The sequence below is a fragment of the Chaetura pelagica genome, unplaced genomic scaffold, assembly GCF_000747805.2.
Source record: "Chaetura pelagica isolate M959 unplaced genomic scaffold, ChaPel_1.0 scaffold69, whole genome shotgun sequence".
NCBI lineage: Eukaryota > Metazoa > Chordata > Aves > Apodiformes > Apodidae > Chaetura > Chaetura pelagica.
Genome location: NW_009970724.1, coordinates 5,824,231 through 5,849,583, shown reverse-complemented (window position 1 = coordinate 5,849,583; position 25,353 = coordinate 5,824,231). Strand labels below are relative to the sequence as shown.

Genomic DNA, 25,353 nt, shown 5'->3' with positions numbered 1-25,353 from the left:
AAAAAATAAGCAGGAACTATTGCTTAGTAATCTTCCACATCTACTGCAATTACATTAACTTTTTTTTTTTATATACTTTCACATCAGACTGTTTATACTGCTGAAAGTTTAAAGAGCAAGACATCTATTTTTTCCTTTAGTTTATAAATAAAGGAATCACAAAAACAATCAAGATATCCACTGGTCTTGTAAATTCAGAAGTTTACAGTGTAAGTGTATAAAGGTTATTTATAAAACTAGTGTGGGAATAAGACAACATAAAAGAAGTCTTCTGGGAACTTCTGACCATCTTTGAAAGCATCTCCAGAGTGAAGCTTGCTTATTTGAGGACTGGGAAGGGGTGCAGGGGAGAATCCTATCTGTGATTTTCCTGGACTATATTGTGGAATACACAGGGAAAGCCAGGGAGGCACACGTGGAATTTTGGGATGAGTTTCAAGATATCAAGTCCATGCTTGTTTGGGGATCAATTTTATTTCCTTCCTCCTTCTTGGTATCATTTTCAATCCATTCTCTGAGAAAACACACTGTACCTAAATTATAATCATTGCTAAATATTCAATAGCCTGTGCTGATGTTTCTGATACACTAGTGTGCCAGTTAAAAAAGACAAACTCCAAACTATCAAGGCAGCTTTTGGTTCATTTTTGGTAGAAACAACAGCAATCACAGCTGGAACTGAACAGAGGGTGACGTGCTGACTAGAAAGATCTGCTTCAGTCAGCAAAGATAATTTTTGTGTTTGTGAATGCACATCAGTCTATGCAAGAAGACACTGCTGACACAGCATAAACTGTAATGGCTTTAAAATTCAAAAAGAAAATGAATGGAGTTTCAAAACAAAACTTAATTGGAGCTGCAGTATCAATATATGAACACAACCTTCTTCCCTCTGTTCAGAAGCAGAAGTGAACCAAGCTCACATGGGAAGAGTGACTGCTGGACCCATTATCATTTGCAGTTTTCCTACCATCACAAAAACATACTGTTGCATAGACAGGTCGCCAATTCTGGAGCAAGTTTTCCATAGCTTTACATTAACGGTGCTACCCAACCACATTAATAAAACTTGTCTTTCTCTTCTCCCTACAGTGTTGTTTTATCACCCATGCAAAATTATTTGATGGTTTAAACAAAAGATATGAGTCATTTGCATTTTTCCCAAACATTTTTGTTAGGTATTCTACTGTTAGATTCTGCTACGGCAAAAGGCAACACAATGAGAGTTGCCACAGTTCAAGGAGTGCCAAGCACTGTGGACTGCTTGTCACTCTGCAGCACCTACAGATGAAAAGGTGCCTTGAGAGGCTGCTGTAAAAACAAAGTTGTCATCAGCAGTGCTGCAATTCTGATCTGATCTCAACTCGGCTCTTGCTCCAGATATGCTGAGAAGATTAGGACTCTCCAAGGGTTTCATCTGGGATTCATCTGACTGAAATTAAGTACTGTACTGTCCATGTTGACATCTAACCTGGTTATCCTACAGTACCTATACAGACCATGGAGAGAACCAGACATTTTAGGGCAGCTTTTGTCTAGTTCTAGGGCAGACAGATAAAATAGGTCAGATGAACAGAACCATGTAATCACCTACTTCTCACCACAGACCCCAAGGGAAATCTTGACAACTCGCTCAACTGCAGACAGCTCCACTGTGCATACCTAATATTAGTCAGAGGAAGTACAATCTAATGGTTTTAACCGTAACTAAGCAGTAGGGCATTTTAATGCTCCCTGAATACATGCTGATATGCCAACCAGCTTCAGACCATTTATTCTAAACACATTTGCTAGAATTACCAAAGCCTACGCTGTGAGACAAGACTCCACTCCCTAAGTATAAGAAGAATATCATACCTGGATGTATCCTTGCTGATCAATTAAAAGATTTTCAGGCTTTAGATCTCTGTAGATGAGGTCTAATGAATGGAGGTACTCAAATGTTAGCACTATCTGAGCTGCATAAAACCGTGCATGTGGTTCACTGTGAAGAATTAAAAGAATATTAAGTAGTACCCCAAGGCTACACTAAATACTGAAACAACCATGTAACTGCAAGGGATAGACAAATTAAGTATCTTTTAACTGTTTCTTTTACAGCATAACAAGGTAATAATAATTTAAAAAAAAAAGGCAAACAACAAACATTTTATAACTGATACCCTCATTCCCTAAATTTAATTTAAGTCTTGCATTTAAAATACACATGCAAATCTAGATGAAGGTATCCTACAATACAGAGTTTAGACTTTAAATTTTACTTTTAGAAACTATGATAAATTTCAGTGACACCATGCATAAGAATGTCAAGATTCTATTGTGCATAGCTCATGAACACCTGCATTAACTAACTGAAAAATAAAACATAATTACAAGTTTTTAATTGCTTGACTGGTTTAGGCCCTCTGAAAGAGGATTGGATTTTTTTCCTCAATAGTAATAAATGTTATGAAACCCTCTTCCTAAATTAGCAATATAAGCCTTTCTAAAGGGAAATGTCATTAATACTCTTACCTGAACCTTCCAATTCTTCTTAGATGTGAAAACATTTCACCACCAGGAACATACTCCATTACCATGTATAAATTAGAATTGTCCTAAGGAAACAAGTAAAGACACATAAACACATCAGACATGCTATAGTCTCAATAATTCCTTAGATACATTATATTTTATTAAAGAATGAAAATGAAAAATTGTAGCCATCCAATTATGTTAATAAATACAAAGTGACACAGGAATAAATTCTCGAAGACATGTGACAAAAGGAGCTCCAGGTAACTCAAGAAGGTAATGAATGAGTTCCTGACACAGAATAGTGTGTCAGCGACCTAAAGGATGAGAAGCCTACTGCAAGACAAGAACCTGTACTCTTAACAGTTCAGAATTGACAGCCTGAGGTATTCTTGTCCCCTACAGCCCCAGCCCCAAATCTCAAAACTGAAATGATTCATTAACTTAGATGCTAATCTCAAAGTTGTTCTTTCACGTTTGTCATTAAGACCTATCTCAATCTACATCTCATGCAAAATATCTGCAGAACAAGGACAAATTTACCATTCCAAATATTGGTATAGAAATACATCCTTCAGTTTCTCTCAAAGACAGAATGATGTCTAAAATGTCCCTGCTGTACAGAATCCAGTTTCCCTCCAAAACAAGAGAAATCTCTAAGAGTTTAATTTAATTTTATTAATTTATTTGGAATTATCCTTTCAGTCATCATCTGGTGAACCATGGTGTGTGCAAGTGTGTCCATATGAGCAGGAATTCCTGCTTTTTTTTTTCAAGTGAAGCAACTTTGAAAACAAAGACTCTTAAAATTATTGTACGGCAAAAGTTAAATGTTTTAATATCTGAAGTTGGAGCATGTACTTTCCTGGACCCCAAACGACCACTTTCAAAATTATGGTTACCTTAAATGAATACTCCAGTTTTACAAGGAAAGGGAAGTTCACCGCTTGTAATATTCTCTTCTCATTCAGTGTGTGTTCTATTTGCTTCAGTTTGACAACCTATGAGAGCAAAAAAACTTCCATTTAATTACAAGACTTCACAGCTGTTGATAAATTTTTCAGTGTAAAAATATAGCTGAAAGCAAGCTTGTAATTTTACAGATATTACTAGTTCAGTAAAAGAGATGAGATTTTAAAAAGTCTAACAGTGTTTTAAAAAGTAATACTCGTGCAATAGTGTTTGCTGATAATTCTAGGAATAGTGTGTCTTATTACGTGCTGAGTATAGGAATCGCAAGGAAAACATCTGTTTACATTTTCTTCAGAATCACTTTTGTTTGTAATGGAGATACTTCTGCAGCAAGATGACAATTCCATAAAATCCATTTGATCTTCAGAACCTTGGCTAAGAAAGGCAGGAAATTGTGTAAGACATGTAATTATGAATTTTGTTACGAGTGAGCGGGAGTAAACTGACTTATTTTATATACCTCACACATTAGTAAGGAGAAGACTAAGAGAATACAAATTCAAACTTTCCATTCTTACAAACCACAGCTACTTCTGCCAGACCTTTCAATGCATTTTGCTTTTCTGCTTAGCCAACTGCTAAGCAAAAGTATTAAAAAAATTAAATGCTACTTTTTTAGAATTCATTACGATGTCAAGCTGCTAACAAGGCAGCAAACAGCAGATTTCTGATCTTTGCCCTCTCAGTAATTAACAATTGGTTTCCTTGTCTTAAAGCCCGATATTGCATAATCAATTATTTCCATATTACTTAATCCTTACTGCAAAATTTATCTACATCTTTTTTTTGAGAATGGCATGATTTCCAAGTACAGTTACTTTTTTTTTCCCCCAGTAGAAAACAAGGATAAAATGTATAAGACTGATCAAAACAAGTCTGGTTTTACATGCTCAGAGATCAAATTTAACAGCCATGAATAACAAATAAGGCAGATATTCCAAACCTGACTGAAGCTGTGTTTAAATTTGACTTCTAGATGCAAAAGGTAGTACCTATAAAAACATACTACTGTTTTGAAGTAAATGTCATACAAAAGAAGTAGCGACTTAAAAATATTAAATCTCTTCTAAATCACAGATCTTCAAGAACTAAATAAAAATTTTACTCAAATCAGCTCATCTGTGGGAAGCATCCCCTTCATCCCTAAAAAGCTGTGGTACTGGAATCATCCAGGCCATCAAAGCAAGCAGCTGAGGTTTTAGTTTGACACTGTGAAGCATTCAAGCTGCACTGCTAGCGAAGACTTCACCACCCTTCCTGCATCCTCTGCTGGTTAGATACTGGAGGGTGACAGAAGCAATACCACAGGCTAAAGTCACTCTCTAACACTGCAAAATATCAAACTGCAGCCTCAGATAACACAACTGTGCTCACATTTAAGCTCAGGCTTGGGGCATGTCCAACAACAGCTTCCTGTAGATCAAGCGATACCTTGTAATGGCAGATTCTCCAACAGTTTGTTTGTGTCTGAGCTTTTGTTAATCGTATTTTCTTTCCAAAAACAGTCACATAATGAAACTAGCCAAGCAATCTTACAGCCTTCCTAATTCAAGGCAGACAAATAAAGGAATAACAACTCTACACACAAAGCTACTGGCTACATCAACATCTTTTTTTTTTTCATAACCTGATGAACCAAGCATAAAACATGGATAACAAAGGGACACACAATATACTTTGTCTTGTTTTAAGTAAAATGTAAATGAAGAAATTGCAGGCAGCCTGCACATTGTCTAATTTCAGATGTGTATGTTTTCTATAATACTCAAAGTGATAGAAACGTGTTCTCCATCTCCTATTTTTGATCAATTGATAGAAGTTACTAATGTAACACTAATCTTTATAATAGAATACATAAATATATAATTATATATGCTAAGTTGAGTTGAAAAAGCATGTATGTCATAAAGCAAGACTTCAGACTTCTTATTATAGACAAAACCATTGCATTTTCTTATAAAAGACTTATACAAAGATCTTTAATCGTGTGAACCTCTTACTGCAAGTCCTCTGCAATCATTAGGTATGTGAATTTCTGCTTTTACCAGATAATTTTCTAGCTAGAGCTATGAAAGTTCTCTGTAGCAGCTGGATGTTCATCGTGCCTTGTGTTACAGCAACACTCCCTTCAGCATTCCACTATACTGAGCAGCCATACTGAGGTAATGATGGGTGACACAGTTAGAAATGGTCTTGGCTGTTCTTCAGTCATACTATGCTGGAATATCTTTTTAATTAAATTGGATATTTTAAAAAATAAAAGTGAGAAACCACTGTTATAGGAGAATGCTGATATTTTAAAAAAATTGATCTTTTCCACTTAAAATGAAAACATTCAGAATTGACATAAAAGGGTAAGTTAAATTTATTTTCTTCTTTTCTGACCATTATAAAGCAGTCTTTAATTAAATGACACATTGGTCAAGATCCAGAACCTTAAATCACATGTCAAGAACTTATTTAACTACAGCGCTGTATTTTGCTTTTGCCAAAGAATATGCAGGCCACCTTACAAGCTAACTGGTAACATTTTATCGATGCCTTGGACACTACTTAGAGCCTCTCTACCCTGCCATTCATTTTATTGGACATTGTAAGAATCCTACACATTCTCAACAACTGAGTCCGCTGGCTAAAAAAGAAAGTCAACTGTTTAAAGTATCATTAGTATCCAAGTGTGATAAGCAAAGACACAGTAAATGCAACACAGTTTAGTCACAGTTACCAGATCTTTGTCTACATCAAATTCTTGTACCACAAAAAACCACTATAAATGACACCAACCTTCTGTTTGTCCAGTATCTTCATAGCATAATACTGTTCTGTGGTTTTATGTTTCACCATCATAACTCTCCCAAATGATCCTGTTCCAAGGGTTTTTTGCCTCTCAAAATCATCTAGGCCAGCAGTATTCTACATGTACAAGACAGAATTACATTATTTACAATCTAATGCCCAGAGACTATTTTAACAGTATGAATTTAATTAATTTATGAAAGCAAACTTAGTAAAACCACATTTATCAAAGGCAACTATAGCCAACTCTACTGTTGTTATCATTTCATGCCTGTCAAATTTTAAGATGAGATTTTACACTGCACTCATTCTAACAGTAAAAGACTTAACTGAATTGTATCAACATTTCTATAATTTGTTCATACAGATGACACATGCTTAGTAAGAAACATTTAGAAGCAAATAGATCCTGAATTTAAGATGCAGGTGAGTAACCCCTCTCATGTTTCATAAACCAGAGTATTAGAAAATACAAAAAAAACAAGTTGTAGAGACATAGAAATGGTCTGGAGAGCATACTAAGTAATTTTCTCAGACACTCATTTATCATAGCATTTCGATGCTGCTTTAAGAACAGCAATGACCCTTCCTCAAAACCCAATGCCCAAGTTCAACTTCTAAAAGATTTCTCTCTATCAAGTTCTTTAACCTATCCCCAGGCCCCACACGGTTGACTTAATACCCTTAATTCCCCTTAACACCATGGGGGAAATTATGAAGAGGGTAAATTACAGATGTGGCAACGCTTTAGTATTATGAAAGGCCAGCTAGAACAAGGCAACTGATTTTGAGCCTTGTCGTGTGAGGGGTGAACATTATTCTCAGTAAGAGAAAGCTGTTGTGCAGCACAAGCATTTAATCAGCTCATATATGGAGGAGATCTGAGAGTCTTTCCTGTTAAACTTCAATGACAAAACTGAATTACATTAAAAATGCAAACTCCTTTAAAAATTGCATTAAACATTTCTGTTTTCTGCACTGCTCATTACAGACTGATAACATTATTAAAAAAAACAACCAAAGAAACAACATAATAGAGAAAATTATTAAATGCTTAAATGACTTATACCTGAGGAGGGCTTTCCCATTTTCTTAAAAAGTCTTCTTTGGCTTTGGCTAGGAACTCTTTCACTAAAAAAATAAAAAAAGGTAGATTTTACTTACTGTAATTCATCGTTAATGTGATGGAGATGCTCTGGTAGCAAAATATGTAAACTTCATTAACAACTTCTTTCTTCAACTTGTAATATGCTACTTTAATCATGTATAAAAGCAAGCACCAATGCCTCTAACTTCTACAGTATCTCAAGGCGACCTCTAAGCTTTCTGGAGCAACTACATCATTCTATACAAATTACTTAAACTACATCAGCTCTAATAACTCACAATACTGTACACGCAAGCAGGCTTTAAGGTGATGAATGATTTTCTTAATTCAACTGGGAAAAAAACACAAACACCTGACATTTACAAATAGCCATTCCACAGAGACAGGCTTGTCATCAATTTCTCTTAATAAATATAAGTTACATGTTTTTCAACTGATTGAGAGTCATGTCAATCTCATTGCTTTTTCCCCCCCATCACCTTTATTTAAAGGCTGTTTGCAAGCTCAAGTATCAAATAGACAGCATTACTGCAAGCAAAGACAAAGCACAGGGCTACAACGACACTGCACATTAGGCATGCCCACAGTCAGAGAATATATAAATTTTTAATATCTATTTTCCATTGAAATTGAAGGAATTTTATGATAGCAAAATTCTGGATGACTGTTTAAAATGTGCACCAACATATTTTGTTCAGATAATCTTTCAACTGTTCTATTTTTTTAGTATCATTTATCAGCCAGATCAATGCAGATTACTTCATGCACAGTCATAAATGAGAGACGTTTCAACCTTGCTGTGGTTCTGAAAGAGTCACAGAATCAGGAAGAAAATATCATACTGTTTTTGTGTTCTCTGAATCACTTCACATAATACAATGTTAATAATAATGGATTTTCTGTACTGACGTTCTGCCATGAGCAATTTCTAAAAATACTCAGCAATGTGCCAAGAATATTCTGGTCAATATCTAGAAATATATATTTTAGCAACTGTATTTTACCTTTGAATGGCCATAAAAAAAAAAGTTTGAGGGATTGTAAACTGTAATCTGATTAATCAAAAGTTTTTCTTACTTTTCAGAGAATATTAGTAGCTACACAAAGAGCTTTTCAAAAAGTCTCTTATCACTCTTCTGTTAGTAGTACTGTTTCAGCAGCAGTAAAAAAAAAAAAAAAAGGCAGCCTTGGAGAAGGCTTGCCATGATATTGTTTTCCCTTTTTTCTCCCCTTAAGTGTACTATGGGACTCAACTATCACAAAATACTCAAGGAAGGGTTATGGCTCCCACCATCACTGGCTCTGATGGAGCAGCATCAATACAATGGAATTACAGAAAAATTGTCAAAGGCTTTGGCAGACATCAAGGTTAGAAGAGTGTTTAAAGCCTGATAACCACTCAGTCATTTTATTTTGAGAGAAGTATGCAATATCAGTGAGGGGGAACATACTTGTTACCCTAAAGTTTTAGTTAAGTAGACTAAGAAATATACAGTTTATAGCAAGGGAACTACTTTAAATTGGCATCAAAACTCACTACGAGTTAAAAATGTTTTAGTGGGTAATCACTAGAATGTCTGACATATTCATCCCGTGTGGGGTAAAAATACTTCCATTATTTTTACTTCATGGGGGTTACTCATGGGGTGCCTTTTAATTATCCAAATTTGAGAGAAATACAGGACTTACTGTGGCATGAAATAATTTCTCCACACAAAAAAGGGAAACTAACAATGTCCAAACTAATGTCTGATGATTCTTCTTCCATTATAGGAGAACAGAGACGACTTGATAAAGCGATGACTACTGATGAAGTTTTTAAAACATCAATTTATGTAAAAGTCGCAAGAACACTATTTTCTCTTCATGACAAGATGATCATTAGTATTATCAAAAAGCTGAGCCTTCAAACTCATGTGGCTGTAGTTTAGAAATGAATAAGTTTAACATGAAATAACTGGTCTCATTTTTTTCTTCTTATTACGGTACATAGATCTTAGACATCCCCTCATGCTTTATCCATTGATCATATTAATATTTTATGTTTCCACATATTTTGCATAGAAATACAATTATTCAGTATTTATGAAAATTTACAATGACATTTACATGTAGTCACCCGTCTGTTCTACTTAAGGAATAAAGAATGCTGTTTATGAAAAAAAGAAAATATGAAAAAAACACCTCTCCTTCAACAAAACTTCTACATTACTTTACTTTTGCTCAATTTGCTTGGAAAGCAGAATTGAACGTGTATTTTCAAAATAAACCTACTTAATGGCACTCACTTATCTTAACATCGCTACATTTGAAAAATATTTCATATTCTGTGGTGTGCTTTATTAGAATTACATTTTCTTTCTAATGAGACAGTGGGTCACATTGCGCCTGTTTCTTATTTTCAGTGGTCATGTGGCCTTCTACACCACACCACTTACTCAGCAGGTTGTTTCAAACAGAATGTAGGCAACTTTAGTGCATACACTGCAGTCACTTCTGAAAACAGGAGTTGGAATTTGAAAACAGGATAGGTACTTTTGCAAATCATCTCAATCACGAAACATTAGCTCTTGCTACAGGAGAACATATTTCATTTCTACTTCTCTATATTTATGCCAACTGGATAGCAGTGGCCATTGCTGTTATTGTGATAATGCAAACAAATAGGTTGATTAGATGATGACTTAGAATTTTTCAAGTGCACATTTTTAGCCACTTTACATGTTTACAATATGACTTGTTTCCTCTTCTAGTCTTTAAACTGTTCCTAGCATCTGTGACTTTGGGCACAAATGAAGGAATGAGCATACCAAAAGTCTCTATAGGTTCCCCAAGGGTTTGCAGGAACATTCACCCACACAGATGAGATGATGAAGAGAGGAAAGAAAGAGAAAAAAAAAAAAAGTTTTATGCATTTCCACAACAAACACATAGAAAACACAAATACATTCCACCCTTTCCCCTCCCCACTCAAGAACAGACCCCATAATAAACCAGCCCTTTCCCACACAGACAGAATGACTCATGCTAAATCACAGAATGTTTGAGCAAAGAAAGGTGAAAAAAACCACCAAAGGCAGCTAAATTCAGTATGAAGAAAGATGATGCAACACAGAAATAAGCACAGCTTACAAAACTTCAAGAGATCAAGTTGGCACCTTTAATAATTAATCTATTCCAAGACACACACACATCCAAGAAACTGTTGCTAACAAAAGTGTATCCATCTTCATTGCATCATGCTGGATCACAATAAAACCTGTAATTGGGTGTTCTTCCCATTAAGCACTTTGTTCCAAAAGACAGCATGTGTGAATTGCACAGCATGTGGTAGATAGCACAGAAATGGCAAGCAGTCTCCAAAAAAATTAATAATCAAACTTCAGTCCTGTTACCCAACAACAGCAACAGAACTGCTTGAGAAGTCTGAACTGCACAGCTCAAGTTGCTGTATGCAAACTGGAATGTATGTGAGAATCCTGTATGGTCACCATGCCAGTATGAGTCTGTCAAAAAAAGAACCCAGGAAAGAGCTGTTGATACACAAATTGCTGCAAGCACTGAAGAGCAAGGATAGTTCACGTATGAACTGAGCAAAGTGAAGATGAGAATGCAAGGGTCATATGCAAAGACCAGCAAACAGACCTTATTTGCTGATTTCAGTAGTACAGCAGAAGCAAAGGAGGCTGAAACAAAAGGACAAAAAGCTGCTGCTCAAGAAGGGAACGTGCTGGACAGAGAAGGCCAAGCACGAGTAGCAGCACTGGCACAGTGAGGGCCACAGCAGCGCTCAAAACAACTGGAAGCATCAGGAAGGACACAGCTGGACCCGTGGGAGATGCACAAGTTGTCCAGAGATTAGGTAAGGACAAACACACAGCATAATCCTAGCTCTTTGTGACCAGCAAGAGCAACCATTGGCAGGAGAAGCAAGTTTTATGCAATGCAAACACCCCAAACAAAACGTATAGTAGGAAATCGGGAGATGCAGAAAAAGGCAGTACAAAATAGGTAATGGAAAAGGAACTGCAAATGAAAGAACCAAGGCTGGTTTATAACTTCTGCCTTGCTTCACTTCAAACCCTAGGCAGAAGAAATGCTACAGGTGCACACACAGCTGGACAAGATAAACTCTCTACTTGTGGATCACAGATGGCAGAAGCCTGGGCCTGCTGAGATCTGTACTCAGATCCAACGCAACACAGTGATAAGCAAGAGAGTCTGGTGGAAGCTATTTCTAAGGGAAGGGGAACTCAAAATCAAGAGGTCCTTGGCATACAAGAAGGTATTAAAAAAAAAACCCAAAAAAAGAAAAAAAAACCCACCACACACAAACCCAAAAAATCACCCTCAAATAGCAGGAGATTTGCTATCTAACAGGACATTTAACATAATGCACAATATTTTTGATTTATCAATTAACTTTTGCATGAAAAGTTAGCAAACATAAAAAAAATTCATTAACAAATGGTATAGAAGGATTGTAAAAAGTACTCTGGCCTAAAACACAGTTTGAGAGTGAGTGAATCAGAGGAAAGCTCCTGAAAAAAAATAAAAGGTTTAGGATCTCTCAGTTGCAGGGTTGCAATGGCAGCAGAGGGAAAGGCTCCAATCTGTGGATGGAGCAGTCCTGAAGAGTTACCATGAATTGCCTTTCTTCCACCTCCCACGTGCAGTGTATTTGTTATTCTCAAGCACATCTCCCACAGGAGACAGCAGGCCAGAATTTTTTTATTTTTTTTTTGAGGTGGGGAGGAAGAAAAAGAAAGTATTTGTATAGGATTCATGGCAAGAAAGCAAGAACTAAACTGATTAAGACTAAACATTGGGCACCACTACAAACCCCCATCTGCTGTGCTAAATGCCAATCTCTGCTTGGTATTTAAAATGCCCTTTATTAAAATACAATTAAATTTCTGTTCCAAAATTGTAATATAATCAGTTGAAGTCTGAAATTAAATGGGCTATTTAATTAAATCTCCACATTTCATTTAATGGAAAAATGAACTTGTATGAAGACATTCTGATAAATATGTGTGTATATTTCAATTTTATAAAAGCAGTATTTATAGCCTTACATATCATCAAGACATATATAGATGCCTCGGTGAATCCTGTGGTTACGGTATCACATTTCAGAAGCAAGTAAGACACAATTCAAGTTCTATGTCCCACTCTTAAGACCGTTAACCTGTTGTATTAAGTATCTTTAAATTTCTCTTTCCAATAGCAGGAAAAGTATCACAAGGCTTACAGTGAGATTCTTCTACTCTGGCAGGTCCTTGTAAATAAACACAACTTACTGTTAATACACTCAGAGGAAGTTGCTTGATCACCAGTTACCATTTTAATAGCTGGGAAACTGTTCAAAACACAAAGTAAAATGGTACCATTGAAACAGACCCTCAGCAAGAACAAAATGCTTTGTTTCCCACAATATGAAACCAGTGGGGGAGGAAAGTCCAATGTGATATAAGCCTGGTGCAGAGCAAGTAAATCTTAACATTGCAGTGAGACACACTTAGTGGCTCTCTTGTCAAAAGCTGGCCAATGAAAATTTTCTCATTTCTCTTCTAAGAGATGTGAAGTCACAAAAGCTAGATTAATAAACTCTCCATCAATTGAATATCCCATTTACGGAACCTTTTATCCTGAGAGCAAGGTTTTGATCTTACATTTCTGTTTAAACATTAATGTTAAAAACTGGTTATGCAGAACAAACTAACTTACCCAGCTGCAGTGGATAATAACCTTCAGTTAAAGAGACCCTCAAAAATATGGAGCAGTTCTGGAAGAATTCATTTGCTGGCATACAAAACCTAGAAGTTCTTAGTAAACGAAGGATCACAGAAGAATTAACTGCATACAAGTTTGCCATTAAAATGGAAGTGCTATTAATTAATCTAACCATACTCTCTGTAAACACTACTGTGGAATAATGGGACAGACTTGTGAGAAGTGGGGAAGCAAAGGGCATGGAAAAACCATGGAGAAAAAGGGAGAGGAATGGGATAAACAGTAATATATAAGCAATTACAGCTGCAGTGCCTAAAGACTAGAAGAGAGCACTATAATTTGATTTTTTGGGGGGGTCACATTAATTAATTTGCAATGTGCAGCAACTGTAAAAATACAAATTGTTCTCATCCATTACAATTCAAAATTTGGAACACAGGCAAAATCTCATTTAATCCTGTCTGCAATTTTGAAGTCTTGAGCTAGGGAGTATTTTGTAAATCTTATAAAAGCAAGTTTGCAACTGTTAAGAGCTCTATAAAGAGCAGTGAACCCTCTAATGCCCAAAGTACAACATAAGAGACCACTCTCTCCACTATGGGGAGACAGGACCAAGCACAACTAACACCAGGTCACTTAAAATGTCAATCTCTGAAATTCTGTTTTAAAAACTCTAAACATATAATATAAATCAGTAAATTTATTCAGTCACAAACACAATCAAGTCTTGCACTAGCTCAGCTCAGCAGAATTTTATATGCATATATGTCCCAATTCAATAATTTCCACTAAAAAATATAGATGAGAAAACCTTTCTTAATCTAAAAGAGAATCCAGATCCAATGTTCACAAGAATGTATAAATTAATACGCTTCATTTTAAAAAGTGATTCCTCCCTTCACGACACACACAGACAAATGCAACATTTTCCTGATTCACCAAAAGCGTCTCTTCCTCTCTGCCGAAGTATGTGAAACAATCTGAAACCTATGAAACAAGCTCGGATTTATTATTTCAATCCTAAATTATTGATTATGCAAGATTTCCTCAATGTAGACAAGCAGAATACCTTCATCTTGTACATCCAAACATGGGATGTGACCTGAAGCCTCTTGCAGGTAGATAGTGGGTGAGAGCTGTTCCATCCCCTTGGGTCTTTTGGTCCCTCAGGATGGAACTTCTCTTTCTTGCTCAAGCCTTCATTTCAAATTGGAACATTATTAGCAATCTTTTGCTGATTGATTGGAGTTTATTTTTTTTTTGTTGTTGTTGTTCCACTTCTCTTGAATGACCAGTTAGAACTGGCATCCAGTTAGTTATAGAATATGTTAAAATTAAGCTTTGGCCTAAGGAAAGGACTTTCTCTCATACCTGCTTCCTCCCTTGGAGCATTCATTGAAGGGAATTATTCCACACTGCCAGAGACAACACATGCATAAATCTGTCTCTTTTCTTGCAAAAATCCACATGCTTTAAGGCTTAAAAGTCCAAGAAATAGCAGTTTGGTTTGTCAGGCTGCAGTTCAGTGTTCAGCATGGGCTGGTACAAATGAAAAAAACAAACAGTCCTGTCCTTCCACAGTCACTGTCTCTCTGTCACAACCTTCCTTGAAGGGGCAAAAGCATCTTTGTGGATGACTGCCAAGCCAGGTCAGGGAACTAGGCCAGATTAATAAGTAATGGACAGAAGGTGGGGCAGGACAAAGGAAACTGATTTTAATACAAAGAAGCGCCCAGTTCTTTTCATCACAGGAAAGCACCTCCTAGGGTGAGGGAGGGGACACGTGAGGTGGAAGTGAGCAAATATGTGGGGCAAACAGAACTGCTCGTTCTCTGAAGGAATGCCAGTTTGTGCTAGTGTAACATGACTGTGAAGGTACAGCAATGAACACTAATTTTAAGTTGTTAATCTTCAGTTATTCTATTAGATCAGTTAATAGATTAACTTAAAATTGTACATTAATACTTCTAAGTTTTATACAATTACTTTCAAATGCAGTACTTAACATTCCCTACATACCAAATTATTTAATCCATAAAAGGTTAGGTGAAGAAGTGTTAACATATAAAATCCTCAATTATCATACACTGATGTGCTTTGTAAGCAATTAAGCTTCATCTGTGCAGTACCACCCTCTTTAGCTGTAGCTGAACTCCACTTAACAAGTAACCTAAAATGTGGCAATTACCATGGGAACTACAGCATAAAACATCAACTTCCTGTGTGAAATATAACAGGTATTACTTCACAAATAAAACAGAAAACTGTGCAAAAATTGTTAAAAATTCAAACACTTCTGTTTCTGCAGTGCATGTTTCCATGGTTACCAACTGAAATAGGAAAAAAAAAGCCCACAACATTTCAGAATGAATTCCAACAACAAAATTTGTAGGGCTCTACTATAAAGTACCTTATTAATGTATCACATTCTTGAATAAATGTGTTCATCAAATTCTAGTAGTTAAATACAAATGCCTAAAATAATCAGCTTTTCCTCTTATAATCAAAACTATGTACCAAATAAACTGTTTATGGCATCTGCTGTCGATTTCCTCTAAGAAGCTATCCCTCCTCTGGCACTATACAATGCTTGGTAACTGCACCAACTTTCTATATTACAGCCCGACCTTCCCTCTTTGTAGAGGTTCAGTGTCTAAAAAGGACAAAATATGACTGGGAAGCTATCACCAAGAGTATGTTTTATGGTTGATTATTAGAAACAGTAATCACAAATCTGCAAGTAGTTGATCTGATATGCGTATTTACTGATAAATTCCCTGCAAGCAGGCAATGATTCTCATAATACTAGATACACTCTTGCATAAATACTTTTTTTCTTTAGAAGTAACCCAAGTTTTGCTAAACTTATTTCTTCTTTATACCTCAAATGACACAACTGCAGGGGCTATTCCCTGCGTGGATGCATTTTACAAGTGGTGTTGCTTTTTCTTTTTATCAAGCGTTTCATGCAAGGCATTAAATAACAGCAGACACACCAATACTGGCTTAACTGCACCCATGTCTAAGTTTGCTTTCCACAAAGCTTCTTTGTGCCAGCGCTTGCATTAACAAAACTACACAGATTCTCATATACATGTGCTGGAATCAGTAAGACACATCCTCACAGCTGGCAGGATCGATCAGCAAAATAGCTCTTCATCTTTTTGCAGGTTGTGAGATTCTGACACATTGCTATAGTGACATCTCTCCCACAGAACACACTTTCAGTATTTACAGGAAAGGGTTGCCTGCAGTAACCAGCCAAGCAGGAGAACTTCATTTATAACCTTAAATAGCAGAGAAACTGACTTCCTGAATGAGGAAGTCTTATGTAAATAAACACATTTCACAATTCAACACATTCAGTGAACAACAAGATTTGGTTTGCCTCAGGTCCAGGGCAAGCAAAAAGTAGGTAAATGTATTTACTATCCACTCTATAAAGAATGGGACTTTAGAGAGAAACTGGTTAAAGTCAGTGTTTACTTGGCTAACAGGCAGGCATAAAACTTGCATGGAATCCAGTTGCAAACCCTGCAAAAATTTAAATTGAAAAAACTAAACCACATGAATTCTTAATGGACTGGAGTGTTTGTCAGCAACTAGAATGAATAAAGGAAAACAACAAAAACATTATTTAACTTACAAAGCTGCTCATAAGAACCTCAATAACGAAAGCTGGAAAACTCCTGTTGTGGAAAACTCCCCTTTGTGAACTTTGGCCTGCAGCAGCAGTACCAACAGCAACTCTTAAGACAACCAGCAACAAATAATTGTATAAACAATTTGAGATGTAAACTAAAAACCAAGAACAAAATATTTCTGGTAACAAAATATACATAAGGGAACTAAAGTAAGTCACAGTTCAAGACATACAAGATTACAACATAGCAAATACCCTTTCCTTTGGAAGAAACCCTGATTTTATTAAAATCATTTCTTGCTTCTACTCCACACCAAAAACCCTGAGGGACTGTTCACTGTACGGATGCATTTTAAGAACTACACCAACACAGGAACTCTTGTGTTGTCTTTTCCTTTTTCAAAAATACCCTACAAGAATGAGGACAAAACATGAAACCAAGTCAACCCCTAAGATATTATCTTACTCTGCTGACAGATGGTAATGGGTAACATTGGGAAATTTCTGAAAGGGAGAAACCATTAGTCCCATGAGACACACACAGGAGGATGTACAGCTCTGTCTGGCACCTGGAAATTTCATAGCATCCTTCAATTTCTATAGCCTTTTCAGCAGTGAGAATAATTAGTTACTACCTGTTGACCCTTTCCCTAAAAGATGTTCCCAATACACACAACCAAGATATTTACACTACCTCCCTTCACCCTCACTCCTAAAACACTCCTCCATTGCACACAAAGCTGGACAATAATTCAGCAGTCTGTCAGCTCTGCTGATAACCGTTTCCTCATACTGCTCCATCTGAATCCATCAGTATTTGGTAACTACTACCTCAGAAGTGTACATTTCTGTATCAGCAATTACTTCTATTTGCAGTATTTGAACGCACCAGTCAAACAATGCACTTGGGGCTAGTAAGCCTAGTCCTAGTGAAACAGAAGATCTAGCAGAGCAGCTGCTTTCAGAACTGGATTTGGGGATATTAAAGTTACTTGGCTTTTCAGTTTTATTTGTTCAAGAATGCTTTGTTGTCAAAACCAAAATGCTTAAATCAAAGAAATGAAAACCCAGTTTTTCCTTCTTTCAAGTGTTTCCAGGAAAAAAAATAAATAAATTGTAAAACTGGAGCTGTCTTAGGGGAGAAAAAAAAAAGTAAAACAATTGTACTTGCAATTGCAGAAATTATATCACTTTCTCATCAAGGTTTCACTTGCATCTTGACAGTCTTTCACAAGGAGAGCATCTGCTTTTGTCCACTGACAGGGTGTAATGTAACACTGCTGCAGTGAAGACAGCCACAAAGGTGCACTGAAAAGCAGAAGTGGTTTAAATGGGGAAATGTTTACAGCAAAGACAACCTAATTCCCACTTGATGGAGCAGTAGAAAGTCACCTTTCACTTGTCAAAATTATAGAACCTTTTAATTGCAAACTGACACTTGATAAAAGTTGCAGCTATTTATTTCTATTTTTAATGGAAGCAGGAGCCTGGATGTCAAAATGAATGAGATCTACAGATGCAAATTGTGGAGCAAAGCCCCAGGGAATAAAAATAAATAGAAAAACCATCACCCCCAAAAAGCAACCAATAAAAAAAAAAGATGTGTAACCTCTTCTTCACTTGAAAGAAATGTTTTCTCTTAAAATGACTCCATCTTAACAGAATATTAAAAAAAACCAACAAAACAAACCAAAACCAGCAAAGCAGCAAAATTCAAACTCATAAAGCTGACTTCCACAAACATTAATTCCTGTGAAATCTACAATCTAACTGTAAGAGAAAGAGAGAAAAAGGTGAGGCAAACCCAAGCCTGGTAACTGGTGAAAAGCAGAGACTTTCTGACCCAACGAGAGAACTCTCCAGGGGAGGCCAAGGAAGTGCAGCGAGGCTAGAGTTTCACCCTTGCCTTCCAGAGAGACTGAGCAGGGGCAGGTGGTCCTGCAGGTCCAGGCTGTGCAACCCTGCAGCACCAGTGCAGGCTGGCCATGAGCCTGCAAGGCCACCCCAGCTCCCAGGGGCTCTAGCCCATGCCACCCCATCTCTTGCTGGCCAGCATCCCCAGGGGCTGCGGGGAGCACATGAGGGAGGCTCAGCCACCTCTTCCAGGGGCAGCATGCAATTAGGTTTTGTTGAAAGGCCATGACACTGTAACACAAATCTCCATAATGTATGTACTAAGTTCTGAAACCCAGCCATGTAATTGTACCAGTTTTGACATTTTTATATTGTACTTAGTACACCAAGGAAACAACAGCCACACTTTTCATTCCAGGGAAGATGACCTCAACACATTTGTGTAAGAGAAGTATATATAAACTCATTTTAGATAAGGCAGCAGGATGACTCCTCCCACTTTTTATTTCATGACATATACAAAAGCGAAAATTTTTTTTTTTAAATAGTCCTTTAAATTTGTATGATAAAGCAAAACCCAACAGACACACACACACAAACCCTGTATACAGGATTATCTTTGCAAGCAATCTCTAATTGTCTCCAGTACTTTTCCAAAGCCCCAGACTACCTGCTTGAAACAAAAAGGCATCACTTCAGAAATTAACATATCTGAGCTTTTTGCAAACCATTCTCAAAGGCTATTTCTAAGAAAATAGATGTACAGAGTTTATATATTTAGATACAACTTTCAATAATATTCAAAGTAAGAATATAGTAATTCATTATTCCATTAAATTCAAAGTGCCTTATAAGTAGTCAGAGTGGTTTTGGAAAGCAAATACCTGCCCGATAAGTTTACTAGAACTATTATTGTATCTTATTTCAAATGAGAATCCCCTCCCCTACTTCTGTGAACGACCTCAACTATTCTGCTTTCCCATCGTTCAGAGAGAATAAAAACACAGAAGAATAAGCTGGTCCAGATGAGAAACAACAAAACCCGGTTTAGAATTTTTAGGCGACGATTATAATAATTTCAGAAGGCCTGATTTGTATCAATTCACATAAAATAATTTATTATGACTGGCAAAGAGAATTAAGTGAACCGACATCGATGTCATTCAATTGCAAAATTTTCCAAATCAGATTCTGTGTCTTATTTAATGATTTGTAACAGCTATTTCTAAAAGAAAGCTTTAAAACAAAACTGCAAGTACTCAATACCAGTTATGCAAAGAAAAATACTTCATAAAAACTGCCAATCTTTAAGACTAGTAATTTTAAACAGAAACCCACAGCGAGTCAATTACAAAAACAAAGAGATCTGTAGTCGATGCAGCTATGTAGACAAGAAGGGAAACCTGGTAGATTTTTCCTAATTGTGAAGACGGAACAAAAAGGTAGTGTGAAAGGTAATAGAAAAGACTTACCATCCATGCTGAAAAGCTAGTTTTCAGAAACATATTGCTCCTAATACTAATCCAACAAACGAAGTATGTTAATCTCTACCAAATCAGTGATTCCATCTCTAAAAACACACACTCTAATTGGGAAGAGATAGCACGCTGGATCCAGAGAGCTGTTCTTCCTTGCAAGCTCCTTTGTGATGCAAAAAACTACGAAGCATCAGACTTCAGTAGTAAACCAAAATCAATATTCAGGACACGAGTATTTGGTTTTGCTCATTAACTGCTTCTGTTCTGACCAATGCTACCTATTCATTTCTAAAGCAACTCAAAATGGCAGGGGGAAAAAGCATGCAAACACCAGGAGGTTTTAAGATGTTCTCAGTTCTATCAAGCACTGGTTGTTTCCATGGCAACCTTAGACCAGAATTATCTGTTGACTAGCACCCAACTAGTAGTTATTCTAAAGCTTTAATCAATTCACACAACGTATTCTGTACATTATTTCATATTTCACATGTATTTCTCTCTACACACAGAGACATACATATTTATGTAGTTACTATTCAGCTAAGTATCTGTAAGTCATTCCATGGTATTTGAAAGCATACTGACATTATTTTGAATTAGCTAGAGATGAAATGTTATTCCTTTGACTACTCATCACCTGTCCAGTTAGAGACTGTGAGGATGACAGAAAGATGCACTAGTGGTGACTCTCCTGAATGTTTCCGTTTTCCAAGCTGTTAGTGTGTTATCTTATTATGCACAGATTTGGAAAATATTTATATCAGCTCAAGAAGAAAAGATTCACACTAATCTTATACTCTCTATACACTCAAAACCAAGCAGCCTCGTTCTCCTTTCTTTCCCTATTTCAATCTTTAAAAGAGAACAAGCATCCATGAAAACAACACAAAAATAAAAATGTAGGTTCCATATAGTTGCAGATGGTTACAGTCAAGATGTCTAAATGAAGAATGAAACACACTGTTCTGCTGATTACCATCACATACCTTTCATCCTTTGGCTGTGCAGCACAACTGACCTGGTTACCAGTTTAGACTGTATGAATCACATGTGTGCTCAGTCAACTTTTTAAAACCGATTCCAAGGCCCACAGTACCCTGAGCCACCTCTGCCCTACTGGATTCTGAGGATTTTATAAAACATGTTTCATGCATCAACTGAGAATCCAAGCCACATTAGCAAAAACTGTGTCTTCTACCTGTAAAATCAACCACTAAAAATGCCTAAGGTCATAGACCACATGGCAAATTACCCACAGCACCAGATGACTGACAACACAAAGTCCACCCAACAAGCAAGCAGCTCCTACTCCTAAACCCATAGCTTCAGCAGTAACTGCTCATAAAAGGCCATACATAGAAACAGACCTGTTAACAGCAGAAGGCCTAAACATATTAACTTTCTTTTCAAAGAAAAGGAGGTTCAAGGTGAATATCAGAAAAAAATTCTTTACTGTGAGGGTGACAGAGCACTGGAACAGGTTGCCCAGAGAGGTTGTGGAGTCTCCTTCACTGGAGACATTCAAAACCCTCCTGGATGCGTTCCTGTGTGATGTGCTCTGGGTGATCCTGCTCTGGCAGGGGGACTGGACTAGGTGATCTTTCGAGGTCCCTTCCAACCCCTAGGATTCTATGATTCTATGAACTGGATTCTACCTAAAAACCCAAACAATTCTTAGAAGTCACGTTCCAAACTTTTCAGGCATTAAAGAGTACTTCGCCCTTGAACTTGAAGAGTAATTTGTGCTGTAACATAGCTTCACCTAAAATCTTACACCAGTATTTCATAAATTCCAGTGCTATGATATCCTTACAAGATAAACACCAGCATGTTTCTAAAACACTGCATATTTATTAGACACACTGTGAAATTAATGTATGACCTGAATTCAGTGACTCAATGAAATTCTATGACATCGAACTCTCAGTTAAATAAACCCCCAAAAACCAACAAACCTGTTTCACTTTCATTTCTCACAAAGAATGTTCAGATTATGCATTTTTCTGAAGATATAATTTAGAGTCAGTAGTAGACAGAAAATAATCTCTTCACTGTCCCTCCTTACCTTCTCTATCTCTCCTTCAGCTACAGTGGTAGTGAAATGAGAATCCTGAATCGTAGACTTACATCTCTGTGTACCTGCAGTATTTTTGCTTCTTGTTTTTAAAAAATAATCTTCAAATTGAGAGTAAAGGCTCAGGATAAAGATTCAGAATTTTACCCTAAAACAAAAAGTACGTAATCAACCACCATTCAGCTACCAGCCCAGTTAACTTCGCCTCAGAAAACCTGCATGCAACCTCTGTGCTTAATTATAGCTTAAAATAGCATTTGAGGAACAGCCATTTTCACCATGTTTATCATCAAGAGACATGACAGTCCATTTCCTCATCCTGCATGTCATATGAGGAAGCCTGCCCTTATATAGAGGGGAAAAAAAAATAGTAGAGACTTGTACACAAACAGGTCACAATTTGCAAGTGTCAGTAGGTCAATACCATTTCTTTCTTCATGTTATATAAACACAAATGCTTAGTGCTATTTTTTCAAATAACTATTTACATAAAAAAGAGCTTCTACACAAACATAACTATGTATCTATTTTTACCAGGCTGAATGTATTTTGGAGAAGTGGAAACTTAGAATTTATGCACTTTCATCATTTATCTTCCCAAGAAAACTAATCACAATGAGATCCTTCCCCATCTCAGTTGGGAGACATAGATTTTACCTATTTTAGGTCAATACATTAACACCTTTTTGTTTCTACATTTACTGCTTTACCTCTGAGAACAGATTCAGTCCCTACTCATATAATATTTTAAATTTCAAGCAGGGAGATGTATAAACAGTGGCTTTCTTCATGGTAACACTGCGATGCTAAGCATTTCCAATAAGACCTATTTTTGACTGAAACACTTTTGCTATCTCAAATCCATCAATGAATCTGAAATGTGGAACAAAATTATCATCAATTACCATATTGTAACATTTTAAAACCAGTATTTAACCACAGAGACAATAACTGCTTTACAAAATAATGCATGGCTTAAAAAAAGAGAATCAAATGCCAATTTACTTAAGTTGTGATGTTTTCTGAAATCTCTCACTTTTATTAAGCAAAACACAATCATGAGACTTATTAATCCATATGAATAGTACTGTAAACTGTTCACTAACTCAGAAATTAAAGCTAATGATAGTCAGCATTCCCACACAAAATTAATACTTAGTAGTTAAAACCACGATTTTATATTGTTTAACCCTTGTAGCATGTTCTGATAAAAAGTCCTATAATTACAAGTTTAATCTCTGCAGCAATGTCTGCCTATTCCAAAGTTTAAACAGTATAGTCTTTAATGAGTTTTCTACCTATGCTGAAGTAGCTCATTTAATTTGATTTCTATGAAAATACACAAAGTAATTTAGAAGAAAAAATTGGGGTGGGGGCTTGCCAAAACAAGTCAACTGTACTTTAAGAGAAATGAAGGGATGAGTGAAATTCTCCTGCCAGCCAGCAGTCCATGAAGCAGCCCCCTCACCTCCCTCTGCCTGATGCAATAAGCTGTTCTTCAAATTAATACCTTTAAGTAATGAACTGTAAAATTGTCCCGGTAACGCATCACAGATCAGTGTTCATTCTTGACTGCAAAATGCACGTTCTTCACTTACGTGGCAAAGTGAAGAGCGAGCATCTATAAAACAAACAAAAAAACCCCTACTTACTTGATTTGTCCCATAGGACAGCAAGTTCAGAGCAATGTTGGCTCTCATTTTCCAGAGCTGCTCTCTGTTCATGCACACCACTCTTTGAATGTCTATGGAAAAGACGATTAGCAAACCCTTCCAGCCTCTGCAGCGCTGTGGCTGTCCCTGTGCACTGGTTACAAGGTACCTCCTTCTGAGCTGCCATCTATAACACACCAGTGACTTTTACAACAGCAGAAGAGAAAATATCTAAAGGGAGCTGGACAACCCAGAGCCACTAAGAGCTATGCATGTGTCGAGCTTCCTGTATGCAGTGTTTTCTAACCACTACTCTCTTCCACTTCCTGTTAAGAAAAGCTCTGTAATGTGATGGTTTATACTGCTGAAAGTCTCTTTCCGTGACAATTGAAAAGTGCTTTTCTAAAAAAGTATGCACTAATTGCTCTAGCATGTGTTTTCAGCTTTATAATACATCACATATTGTATTTAAATATCCATTTTATGTTATCGATTGTTCAGAGGTGAAGATCAGAAGGTAGATTTACTTTTTTTTAATTTACCACAAGCATGTGTGAAAAAAGAAAAGTGACTATTCTGTAGTTCTTCCCCTGTAGTTAAGATGGAGTACTACCATCATCACAGCACACATAACCAACTGTAGTCTAACCATTAGTAATTGCATTATTTCAACTAAAGAACTTTCTAAACAAGGTTACTTGAAGAAACTACTTAATCAACTAATATTTTATTGTAGGGGGGAAGAATTGTTTTCCTCCTTTGAGAAAAAACAGAGTGAAGAAGTTGAATTCTCATGTACACACAGACACAACTGTATGATAGTTATCCAGACTGGGTTCTACTTGCACCAAGCATCAAATGCATTTAATTTTTTCAGGAATAAACTGCCAGAACAACCAGCTGTGGCAGATCTTTATCTAGCAGCATGCTCACTCTCCCAGTCCCAAAGGCAGCTGGAAGCAGAGTCACAAAGTCATGGTCACCAGCTCCTGACATTGCTTATATAAAAGCTTTGCAAGCAGGTCTCCAAAAATTGCACAAGGAAGTTCTCTAATTCGCAAGAAATTTGAGTATTTTCATCTGTCAAGTAAGTCTAACAAGCAAAATTTTTAATGGCACAAAACACAGGGAAAATGGAAAGCTGTATTTAACATTACATTATATGAGTTCGCAACTTATGTGACTTTGCATGCCTACAATCGCTAATACTAAATATTAATTTTTGTGAAAATGGAAACACAAACATTAAGCAGGTTTCCCAGTATATCCTCTGCACATGTAAGATGTGGCTTCTTAAAAATGTATGCCGTTAAGAAAGATTGAAATAACTTTCCCACAATCTGTCTCCTGTCTTACAGTCAACACGTGTTAAAACGTACCTCTCATTTTTCACCACCATACTTCTCACTGAATAGTTTCAAATGTCAGCAGATACCCACCCTTGGACATTACATAACTATTTCGTAACAGCTCTGTGCTTCAGGAAATAAAAAAAGAGAAAAAAACCATTATGACAAACCACTTAT

The 25,353-nt window shown here is 36.6% G+C and overlaps 1 protein-coding gene across 2 annotated transcripts in view; it reads right to left on the bottom strand.

The window, feature by feature from the left end:
• Positions 1 to 24,014, bottom strand: part of PRKACB (protein kinase, cAMP-dependent, catalytic, beta) — a 33,937-nt gene extending 9,923 nt beyond the window's left edge. The window contains exons 1-7 of one of the 2 annotated variants that reach the window (XM_010006600.1): positions 20,096 to 20,491; positions 10,201 to 10,209; positions 7,352 to 7,413; positions 6,271 to 6,399; positions 3,417 to 3,515; positions 2,515 to 2,597; positions 1,858 to 1,984 (exon numbers count right to left, since the gene is read on the bottom strand). In XM_010006600.1, the coding sequence (XP_010004902.1) occupies positions 1,858 to 1,984; positions 2,515 to 2,597; positions 3,417 to 3,515; positions 6,271 to 6,399; positions 7,352 to 7,413; positions 10,201 to 10,209; positions 20,096 to 20,102 (516 nt within the window). In that variant the 5' untranslated portion in view covers positions 20,103 to 20,491. Of the gene's footprint in view, positions 1 to 1,857; positions 1,985 to 2,514; positions 2,598 to 3,416; positions 3,516 to 6,270; positions 6,400 to 7,351; positions 7,414 to 10,200; positions 10,210 to 20,095; positions 20,492 to 23,827 lie in introns of those variants that run through there. The other variant, XM_010006599.1, reaches the window with a different exon arrangement.
• Positions 24,015 to 25,353: the final 1,339 nt, after the last annotated feature.